General features: G+C 48.7%; 7 protein-coding genes across 7 annotated transcripts; 3 read left to right on the top strand and 4 right to left on the bottom strand.

Annotated features, from left to right (window-relative positions):
- ASPBRDRAFT_139881 (uncharacterized protein) lies at positions 1-750 on the bottom strand (the record flags this gene model as incomplete). Its single annotated transcript, XM_067619144.1, has 2 exons — positions 1-289; positions 335-750. The coding sequence occupies 2 exons, from the start codon at positions 748-750 to the stop codon at positions 1-3; spliced, it is 705 nt and encodes a 234-aa protein (XP_067472759.1).
- A 3,027-nt stretch (positions 751-3,777) lies between these two features.
- Positions 3,778-4,308, top strand: ASPBRDRAFT_201758 (uncharacterized protein; the record flags this gene model as incomplete). The annotated part of the gene is made up of 2 exons (XM_067621596.1): positions 3,778-3,853; positions 3,905-4,308. 2 exons carry the CDS (start codon positions 3,778-3,780, stop codon positions 4,306-4,308), a joined length of 480 nt encoding a protein of 159 aa, XP_067472758.1.
- Positions 4,309-5,678: 1,370 nt separating this feature from the next.
- Positions 5,679-6,663, bottom strand: ASPBRDRAFT_212075 (uncharacterized protein). The gene is made up of 2 exons (XM_067621952.1): positions 6,432-6,663; positions 5,679-6,359 (listed from the first exon to the last, which is right to left on the bottom strand). The coding sequence occupies exon 2, from the start codon at positions 6,242-6,244 to the stop codon at positions 5,939-5,941; it is 306 nt and encodes a 101-aa protein (XP_067472756.1). The 5' UTR covers positions 6,245-6,359; positions 6,432-6,663; the 3' UTR covers positions 5,679-5,938.
- ASPBRDRAFT_139876 (uncharacterized protein) lies at positions 6,261-6,620 on the bottom strand (the record flags this gene model as incomplete). Its single annotated transcript, XM_067619140.1, has 2 exons — positions 6,261-6,359; positions 6,432-6,620. 2 exons carry the CDS (start codon positions 6,618-6,620, stop codon positions 6,261-6,263), a joined length of 288 nt encoding a protein of 95 aa, XP_067472757.1.
- A 495-nt stretch (positions 6,664-7,158) lies between the features above and the next one.
- Positions 7,159-7,950, top strand: ASPBRDRAFT_49735 (uncharacterized protein). Its single transcript, XM_067626408.1, has one exon. The coding sequence runs from the start codon at positions 7,293-7,295 to the stop codon at positions 7,833-7,835; it is 543 nt and encodes a 180-aa protein (XP_067472755.1). The 5' UTR covers positions 7,159-7,292; the 3' UTR covers positions 7,836-7,950.
- Positions 7,951-8,036: 86 nt separating this feature from the next.
- ASPBRDRAFT_201756 (uncharacterized protein) lies at positions 8,037-8,664 on the bottom strand (the record flags this gene model as incomplete). The annotated part of the gene is made up of 2 exons (XM_067621595.1): positions 8,037-8,160; positions 8,216-8,664. 2 exons carry the CDS (start codon positions 8,662-8,664, stop codon positions 8,037-8,039), a joined length of 573 nt encoding a protein of 190 aa, XP_067472754.1.
- Positions 8,665-9,217: 553 nt separating this feature from the next.
- On the top strand, positions 9,218-10,275 carry ASPBRDRAFT_201755 (uncharacterized protein; the record flags this gene model as incomplete). Its single annotated transcript, XM_067621594.1, has 3 exons — positions 9,218-9,493; positions 9,577-10,024; positions 10,073-10,275. 3 exons carry the CDS (start codon positions 9,218-9,220, stop codon positions 10,273-10,275), a joined length of 927 nt encoding a protein of 308 aa, XP_067472753.1.
- Between the last annotated feature and the right edge of the window lie 315 nt (positions 10,276-10,590).

The raw sequence follows: 10,590 nt of genomic DNA, 5'->3' as shown, positions 1-10,590 counted from the left end.
TTACTTATCAGGAGTCACTGCTCCAGGCCTCTTATCGCTGCACTCACAGATCCCATGTGTGTGGATATAATCCGGGATTGCATACTTCGCTACAGCAACCTGATGCTCGTATTTGATTTGTTGTAGGGCTACAAGCTGGATAATACCGAGGAGAATAGTGGCAGCAACTGCAAATGCGCCTGTCACCACTGCTGTGGCAATTGCCATCACGGACCAGGTCCGGTGTCGTGCTGTATATACATTAAGAAACGTATTGACTAAGCCAGTCACAGAGTGGACCAGGGTCGGCCTGTCTTTTATTAGCTTAATCCTGGTAAGAGTGAAGGCACATTACAGGAAAATCTGGCGCGTTGGCCAAATGAGATTCGACCTCCACCTCCACCAAAGCCAGCCGCAGCCAGCGGTGCCGAGTGCGCATGATGCTACAGCTATGCCAAGGAGAGGGGGGTTCTGGATAGCGTCAGATATCACCCCATTATCCCGTCTCCGGCCCTTTAATCCGTCCGCCAGCGCAGTGTCTTGCAATGTAGAAAATGTGCCTGGGAAAACCAAGAACCCCGCTAGGAGAAGCCAGGTACAGCTGGATGCAATCAAATTATGAAGAATGGGTATTCTTTCCGTCTCGAGCAGCATGTCAACGTAACGGCTCTGGATGGCCGGGTTGGTCGAGCTTGGAGACTCGCTCAGATGGTCAAGCCACCGTCGCCATCCATATGCTTCCTTTCGGGCTGTCGATGATTGTGCCGCCATTCCCGTAGTGCAAGGGAGCCCGATGTCTGTATGGTATGAATGCTAAGAGCGGACAAGATGAGCCAAGACGGGATTCTGTTCAACAGCTGAATTTATATCTGCCGTGGGAATAGATATCACCCTACATCCCCGGAACGTGTCGTGTTTCTGGACAAGACTACGCCTCACCTCCTGCCCGCATTACATACTGTACACCACGTTCCTATGAGAAAATTACACTCTTATTCCAGGTCCTTTGGCCAGCTAGTTAAGGAACCTATTGTGTGAGCTTCAGCTCCTGGAATATCTGACCAAGTGGGTCATAGAACGTCAACAAGCTGGACCGATATTCATAAAAGATGCTACCTCCTGCAAGACAGCTTATACCAGACCTACTGTACTGTGTTTCCTGAGTTGTTAAGTCTGCTCCCTGGAGCGCACCAGACCGCGACTGTTCCTCTTGATCTATAAGCAGGCTACATAAACGTGTACAGATTCGTTGAGGCGTTGTCAGACACATTGCACTCTCATGTAAAGTATGACTTGGACCGGCAGACATATCTGCCGTCTTCCCAATACTGCGATACCACCCTTAAAGGGGACCGTACTTTCGCCTCTCCACGAGACAAAAAGCTGCACAGTACTTCACTTGATGTGAGATTGCTACAATGCCCTGAACAACCACTCTGTCTACACATTACTTTTCCTGGCCTTTTCCCAACTTTCCCCTAGTTGCTGTAATTTATATAGTATTGGCTTGTACTTAGCCCCTTTGACAGTGCATGCTTTTAAAGAGTCCGCCTCAACTCCATACTGTCAGACCTTGTTAAATCTCCGAAGAGATTACGGGAGAATAGATGCCTAAAAGTTTCATATATGAACATTCTCACATTCCCCGACCTGTACCCATGACCTTGATTAGTTGAGCGTGAACTACGCACCTCGTTCGGTGAATAGTCATATTCACTTATTAAGCGCGAGTGCGAACTGTAAACTCATACACACAATTTTCTTTTCTCTATATACGCCGACCCATCGCCTGAGAGATACAATGCAGGGTACCTCTCTCTCTACGTTATCCCCTACTATGTATCCTAAGTTTTAGCTCTAATTACATGAAGGTACTGTACATAATTATATATTCTCTGCATACCTTCATGTGCTGGAACGACGACATTACTGGTCACTAACCGGATGTCTCAACCTTGTTTCGGCTGAACACACCTAATATCCATTTTACTCTCCGCTTCTCACACCACGGCGCAACAAAATATTCTCGGGATTCACCTCTGTCCAGAAGGAGGAGCTTGCAACCGTTCTTCATATCTCGGCCTTTACAAGCCGGACCACTGCCGTGTCCGAGAATTTGCGACGGTTCAAGTTCTCTCAATCCTTTGTCCATATAGAAGCAATATTCTCAGTACACTCCGCCTTTTTTATTGATGAATATCTTCTCCAGCGGCAGCCGGGCCTCGTCGTCACCGGTGAGAACCTCATACACATTGACTGTCAGTCCGGCTGGAAAGTGGATCTCGTAATGGCTTTCATCGTATTCCCATCCATCTTGGAGCGCTGCAAAGAATTCACTTTTCTTCCAACGAAGGTCCCCAGAATAATCACGGGCAAGAAGAGCGACATATAGCTTCTGTGGTTTACCCCTCAAACGGAGTCGGCTCAGGTTATAACCAAGAAGGACTGGGGAGCATCGATCGAATGTCAATGCTACAGTATTTCCGGAAATCGGTGTCACGACATATACTCTTTCATTGTTCCCCAAACCCTAAATGCCAAGATATACTAGACCTTATTGGGACGGATATAAAAATAGCAATTTTCCGATATTTTACAAATACACTTACTTACAGAACGAAGTTACGTACCATATGCTTATGTGCGTATGGCAATTACGAGTATTGCTAGAACCTTCTGGCATAATGCAAACAGTTCAAACCACTCCCGCAATGCTGGATCTTGCGGATCTGACAACTTGCCATCTTCTCCGTCTACACAGCGTGTCCGAGTGGCAATCCTAGCGCTTACCCGCAATCTTAGACCCCACAACCTGACTGCACGGGCCGATCTACCAAATTCGACTGACAGAAGACCAATGATCCTGCTGATCACCGTACTCAGCTTGTCAGACACCTACTCCTCTTACCCTATGCGTGGTTGCAGCCTCTTGTTTCCAGCTAACGTACAATGGCACCATAAATCTTGGAGGGGGTGGCCTATGCTGCGTCCGATAATGAAAACACCAACCGCTTGAGCCAGAGCCAACTCGCGACCAGGCGAGTTGAACCTCCAGTCGGCAGGGCCCACTTGACCATGTAGCGATCTTGCACAAGTCGTCGTGTTCAGCTGGCTCTGGCATTTGGAGGACAAGTGGGGAAAAGAGTAGGCGGAGCAATAGCCCCCTTTCCTATGCGAACGACGAGTTCAAGGGAAGGCTGCGGCCCGCTTCTGTCCGTGCAGAAATACACGGCCCGCATAGCTCCGAAGCAGGTGAACGTCCCACAATCTACTGTAGTAAGAGAAGACTGACCGCACACGTTATAGAGCTGACTATTTACATTATAGATAGCGGTTACCCGTTACATCTTAGGGCTCGATAAAGTCTTCCACCTAGGATAAGGGGGTGTGAAACATTCCTAGATGCCCTGTAGAGAACGAGCCGCTTGATGTGGGGGCGTTTGCCACCCTAGCTGAAAAAGATCGGCATTTTAGTGCAGCTGAAAGAGCTACACCGACTTTCTGACCACAAGAGGCTGCAGCATGCAGGCCAATCATGGTCAAGATGGTTATGTAGTACATAATGATTTGGGTGGGAGTATCTGCCGACAATCAACTGTATAGTAGCCTGTATCTGTAGGTTTATTAACTATGTAAACCTACGCGTATTAGTCATGTGTAACAGAATATAAGTATCACCTAGTTCACTCATCAAGTTGGACCATCGACACATTCTATCACTTGGATTATCGTCGAGATTGACGAAAGAGCACTTCGCCTTACCTGCCTAAATACGCTCGCGCATAACCAATAACCAATATGAGGATGAACGACGAAGATTTTCGCGAGTTAGGAAAGGAGCTTGGTCACCTCGGCAGGGGAATCTATTACATATGTGAGCAAGTAAATAACTATAGACAATAGGCTCGAAGCTGACTTAACCTAGGGAATGCATTTGCAACCGACGACGGCCTCTCCGACCCATACGCATATGGCGAAAAGCTCACAGGCTGGAGTCTGCTTTACAACAGAAACAAGGACCTCGTTTTCTTACACACCTCGGGATATTGGTCAGGTCACGTTCTGAAGAAGTGGCCCGCGCCTGGTATTGGCTGGGTTGAACTGGCTGGTAAAGTCACCGAGAAACACGATAGTCACTCATGTCCGAACGGCCCAAAATGTTGCTTTTTGACGGAAAGAATTGCCGTGAAGTCGCGCGACTCTGATCATCGGTTCATGGTCTTCAGTGGCGGCTCGGGGGTAAATGATACTCCCAGAGAGAGTGCCAAAGGTGACACCGAATTCCGGAAATACTGTAATTTAAGCCAGCTCTCATCTTTGAAGACATAATTCCAGATTTTCGGGCCAGTATTCAGCACGTTTTCCACATCAGCTGGATGCAGGAGATCCTTGATATGGAACCATAGTTCTCGAGGGAGACCTTCCAGGAGCTTGTATCTGGGACCCATGACAGTTCCTGAACGGAGGAGACAGCCGGCAGGTGGTTGGATTGTCGGTAATGTAGGGTAATTGGTATAGTATCCTATAACAGGAGGCGTGTTGTTATATATTCGGTCAGTATGCAGATGGTACATAACGCACAATGCGAGTGTGGCGGTATAGGGAAAGTGTCCCATAAAACTGATCGACTGCCCGCAACTGCAAAGGCTGTGTCAAGGCATGCGACAAAAGATCGGGAGAGCGTTTAACAAGATTCCATATATGCTGGGAGGAGCAGGACAAGGTAAAAAACGGAAGTTAGGACATGCTCCGCCAGACAGTAGTATCCTTGGGGCGATACTGGACTTTGCGGAGGCGTCGCAGAGATTCCGAAGTCGCGGCAGGACACAACCCCAAGCACTGGCCATGACAGGCTTTGATGAGGCTCCCAGCTTGTCAGGAAAGTAATATCTCTACGGTAGACTAATGTACATAGAGGGTAGAGATAGTGGTACTCTGCATATCGCTCAGGCGAGGGGTCAGCGTATGAACCAAGAAAAAAAGAGGTATATGTGTTCGGCTATGTATTAAGCTAAAATTAGCAACGATAGCTCGAGATTCACTGTAGGAAAACGAGTATATTTGGCTGTTGTCTTTAGAGAATGATGGAAGCCACCTTTGGGTGTTGTTCAGTGAGGTTCGCTACGAATAATGACCTCTTCCAGGTAACTGGTTGCGTAGTAGACAATATTCACTGTTTCCTGAGGGTCAAACCTACTGAGGGTCAAACCTATGTTGCTGTATGAACGTACAAAAGTACTCTATAAAGGCGCAGGAGATGGCAGGTTACTAAGTGCCAAGATCCCAATTATTTCGCGCACCACTTATTGAAGGCCCCGTAGTTTGTATATGCGCGCCCATCGTATCAGCTGCGCTAGACACACGACGAAACTGTATAGTCAGGTAGTGCTTTGCTATCGGTTGAGGAGCCCTCATTATAATACGGGCCACAACATCCTATGCTGACTGTAGATCTGGACAGTGGGCCAGTGGTGATATCAGCAATGCAGGCAAAATGCAGGCTGTGGATATCATCATAGGTCAGTTTGTACTTCAGTGAAGAGCAATCTGTGGCTGGATGAATGATATAGCTGAGTTCCAAGTATAATGATGACATGCCTGGTCATGATGCTGAACCTGTCCGCGACTAACCGAGCTTTATACATCTTGGGTTGGTGTTTCATTCCTCCCTCTGGGATACCGTGACATAAGGTCTCCACCTTTGCCTACGGCTACAGGGTGGCTGGAAGATGACAGAGGTCAAAAAAGACTTCCATTCAGAAAAACCTGCTTTCATTGCTTGATGTTGAAAACTGCCTTCTGAGCATCAGAATTAGGTCCGCTTGTTGTCTTCTTGCGTGGCCGATGCATGATGTAGGATGAGAAGTCGTACATGTTATAGGACATATCACACTATAGTACATACATTATTACTGTAACCTAAGAGTGGTTGTCTATTGTTAATAAGCAATTCATAAATTTATAATCTAGCGACAGTTCGAACATAGGAGAGCAAAGGAAGGACTATGACAACGTTGTCGGTGAGCGAGTGACGGGTAATGCAGAACCAAAGATCCAAAATCACGGGTACAGGCTGGTATGTACAACGTTCAAAAACAATGGGACAAGAATATTCCTTGGACGACTTTGCTCGCACATTGCCAGTGTCACAGCGGAAACCCCATTCTGCCACTTCTGGACGCTCGTTTCCGCTTACTGATGGGAGTGAAGGAGACGTCTTCGTAACCCAGGATAAGACGGTGCTCCGTACTGTACCAGCCTCCATATTGCATGCTGCTTGGCTACCTGAGGCGGTCAATCAATCGCAGTGGTCGGTCTCCGCGCTGCAGCCGATCATAGTCACTACTGTACTTCCATACTGGCCGGCGGGAGGCCCGTATCTGCAATAAGGTAGATCAGCACTGCATCAGCTATAATACAGACTGTATCTCCAGCGATATCGACATACATACCATTTGGCGGTCCAGCTGTTCGAAAAGCGCAGTATTGGATGACTTAAACATTGTGTCGCGCGCCCCGGTGCAGATTACCACCCAAACACCGACTCCGAATTTGCTGAGCTCATGGCATTTCCGAAAGATGGTCTCTCGACGACGGGCGACATTGCGTACTCCCGGGACGGTACTTTTCCCTTCCGTCATGTTGGACAGTTTCCGCCCAGAATCCTGTGCAGGAACCAACAATGCGATCAGTGTTCCATTTCCAGATATACGACCATGCCATATTTTATAAGTGCAATCTGTCTGATGGCGCGATATAAATGATTTCTAATAATCTTATCAAGATACAATCATAGACCCAATCTGACAGGATCTTCTCTTTAGGACTGCGAGTAGGCGAATCCGCCATCGGTTGCTGCCAACCATAGACCGAACGCGGGAGATACGCTAGTCCGTATTCGGAAAGGCGTATCGCGCGTAATACCCCACCCCGATTCGGCATGGCCATGTACTTCGGTCGCTCGCACTGATCGCGGAACAACCATATACCCGAGGTCTCCACTACGGGTCAGCCTGAGCAGCGGCTGAGCCGACTGTGCATGCGGGTAAGTCATACTACAGGGGCATACACAATCAATTAGTGAGTGACTCACGAGAGGATACAGCGCATCTCTATTGCAAACGTATACTGTAGAACCACATCTTACAAGATTATATACAACTCTGGCTATGGTCACCTTGCCGATCTGGTATTGCGCAACACAGATTCGTGATAGTATAGCTAATATAAAATATCTTAGAGGGATGCCCTTGCCTGAGCCCCATGGCAAGTTGTATCAATAAAGTAGCGGACCTCATAGGTTGAGCAGCTTCATGATCTTGCAGGCACGTATCTTATCCAGTGTCATGGACACCGTACAGCTGAAACCACCTGTTGTGCCGCACCTACAGTATCTGAGGATCCTGGGTCACATACAGACTCCTCTTGGAGCCCGCTACCGTGTTCTTTGTTCCGTGAGAAACGCTAAAGCCGCTCCCACTTGCGCGTCCGAATATAGAAGCATCTCGCATCAATCACGCCAAAAGCCGCGATCCCGTCGATTCGAGCGCGAACTGCATGGCTTTCAGATACCCGCTCTGATGATTTGCGAGTACCACACAGCACTTCGCCGCAGACAGGCTCGGTACCAAACTCTCCGACCACGCCAGTTGCCGGAATACGGAGCCAACCCACTGTTAGGGAACATGCGGCCCGAATTGTTGCCCGACATACGTGAACTTACATGGCCCGCTTCCTGGCGTGCTTCACGCGAACCGCCGTGTCGTCGCGCGGGAACATATTCTCAGCAACATCATCTTAGGCTTCGCAGTATTCCAGGGTTACAGCACTGTGGCAGAGATAACATGCCCCGTTGAGACTTCTGCTGGACAGTATGAAAAAGACTTACTTCTAAAAAAGGTCCAATAAGAGATATTGACAAATTGATTCTATACAGTACTCTAGATCCACCATAAGAGTACGTGTTTTCCGTGCCCTTTTCACTTCACAACTTTAGATAATTGTTATTGTATCTTCCTCGAAATTCGAGTCCGTAACGAAACCTGAAAAGTCATGGTTCACACACGCTTCGTAGCGCGTTGGACAATTTCCTCCTTCCCCATCTGCCAACAGAATTGCTCTACCTGCCTCCAGTGAATACCGATCATCGAGGCCAGTGGAGACCACATCTGAAATCGAAATCTGGGAAGTTGGTCAGCATTTGAGCTTGGAGTCAATTTTGTAGTCTCAGACTTACTCTTGGTACCAGTAGGCAACTTCATCACGCAACTTGTCATCGTTGTCTACACAACGGATTAACTGTAATGTCAAGATACGAGCTGCCGCGTTCCGGCGAGAATTCGTGTCCCAATCGGTCACAGTGATGGAGGGTGCTCTAGAGGTCCCATGCGGGATCGGACTCCGTAACAGGACCGGCTGAGCATGAATCCTTGCCGAGGACATCGTGGGCAGGTCTGCGGCTGGCCGGATCGCGTCGGGGTCCAGTGATGGCCTCTTTGGTGAGGGCGTTACCGGGTCCCTGCCACTGCTCAGCGCCTTCGGATCGGGGATGCATCCCATTTGTGCAGGATTTGAAGTGTTCACGTTTTCAAGCCGATCAGGGCTGGGTTCAACTTCATCGGGCACCGTGAGGCCTGTTTGCCGAGGCTGCTGCCTTGGGTATGTCGAGCTCATGGGATAGTACATAATGGAGACCGAGAGAAGTTTTAAAAGCAAGAAACCTGCGTGCGAATTGGAGCCCTGTAAGTATTGCGGCTGATGCTTGGTTGTGTAGTCCAGAAGGAATAGATGGAAGCAGTTGAATACATTCAGTTCGAACGATCAGTGGGCTTTATATCATTGAAGCCGCCAGGCATCATGCAGCCTGAACAATGTTATGCAGTACGGCTATACAACTTTCTAGTCTCCACAGACCACTCTGGTGGGCCCACAATTGTGATGCCATTTCCAAACTTCATGAGCTAGCAGTGGGTCATAGCAGCCCTACTGATATGTGTGAGGCTTGGCAGAGCTCAAGGTACTGCGATTAACTTTTCAGCCGCAAAGATTTTTCGACCCCGGCTGTCTGAGAGACTCTACTGTACCTGCACTATACATATAAAAGATCAACTGTCACTTGGCGCTTAGACCGGCACGAATATACCTAACCTGTATGTATTTGCATGCTATCAAGAAACATCAGCGCCGCAGCTGAAAAAGCTCATTCGAAAACATAGTGACGAGGACTTACCAATACAATATGGTGTCTACTGTGGGAAGGCCGGCGCACATCCAGTTTGCACGCAACGGCACCCGAGGAGGACGGCATATGTCTTCACGACCACCCACCAGTGGTCTGACGATTGAAGATGCCCTGGCCCCAATTACGTCCACTGCAGCGAAGACCCGAAAAAAGAGGCAAATTGCTACCTTCATATACGCAGGGCTTCTTGCAGCCTCCCTAGTGGCCGACATTTTGGCTCTTTTGTTCTTGACTAGACCCTCTGTTCAGCAGGCGGGAGTGGCCACTCTTCATGTGAGTTGGTAACTACTACTGAGCATCTGCAGTGTCACAATGTGCAGCAACTGAGTTGGGACATAACTAATCGCGTTTCTCAGTTTAAAGATGAAGGCCTCCTGTCGAAGCGCGGCAAGAAGGCCTATACCACGGGCGAGACCTACGTCACAGCATCATCTGCCAGAATAGATGACAATACTGCGGAGACCACCACAGCAGCTAGTAATGTGCCTCTCCTCACAGCAACCACGGCTCCTGATCGCCCTGGCTTCTTGACAAGTGATACGAATGGATCCGACTGGATTTCTATCGGTACCCAAGCACTGTGCTTTCAGTCTGGTCCAAGCCGCCGGGTGTGTCATCCGCTCCCGGCAAACCTTTCCACTATTCTGCCTCCTCCTATGCAACTTGTGCTGGGGGACTCCGTTTCACAATTACAAGATTTTGAGCGGTCGGCTGCTGTTACAGCCAGGAGAGGTGCCCGGTCTGTCATGGCCATAGGTCTGGTACTGATATCCGTTGCAGTGGCCCTGGTCTTGATCTTTTCTTGTTGGTCGCGGGCTTATGTGCACAGGATAAGGTGGCTCATTATGGCAGTTGCCAGCCTGTGCGGCCTGGTATGCTTCACAGTATCCTCCGGTATCCTAGGCACTCTGCAGTCTTCTATCGGGGAGGCGGTGCATCGTGGCATTCCGGGTATTGCTCGCATGGAATCGGGGCCCGCAAGCCAGTATAGCTTAGGGGCCATGTGTTGTGCTATTGTGGCCTTTGGCTGCAGCCTTGCATCTCAGGCTATATAAGCAGTTATACTATGTTGGGGAAAGTGTTTCAAGATATCTGGCCTGTTACACCGACCTTGATTTCTTCTTTGTCTGAAGGGGTAAAGGCATGCACTACTTGCTCTTGGTATACGTAGAACGTCATGTCGCGGTGCAAACATATTGAGCTACTGCATGGGATATACACAATCACCCCCTTATACCCAGTAGCCAAGGTAGCAATTTCATCAGCTTATACGGGACCTATCAAGTGAATTGATGAATCATACTCTCAAGACATGCTCATAAGTGTTAATGATTTGCTTCAAGGGTGAATTGGTGGAGCAGATACGGGTA

Source organism: Aspergillus brasiliensis (assembly GCF_001889945.1).
Source record: "Aspergillus brasiliensis CBS 101740 unplaced genomic scaffold ASPBRscaffold_50, whole genome shotgun sequence".
Classification (NCBI taxonomy): Eukaryota; Fungi; Ascomycota; class Eurotiomycetes; order Eurotiales; family Aspergillaceae; genus Aspergillus; species Aspergillus brasiliensis.
Note: the sequence above shows the minus strand (reverse complement) of the source record. Positions and strands in the feature narration are given on the sequence as shown.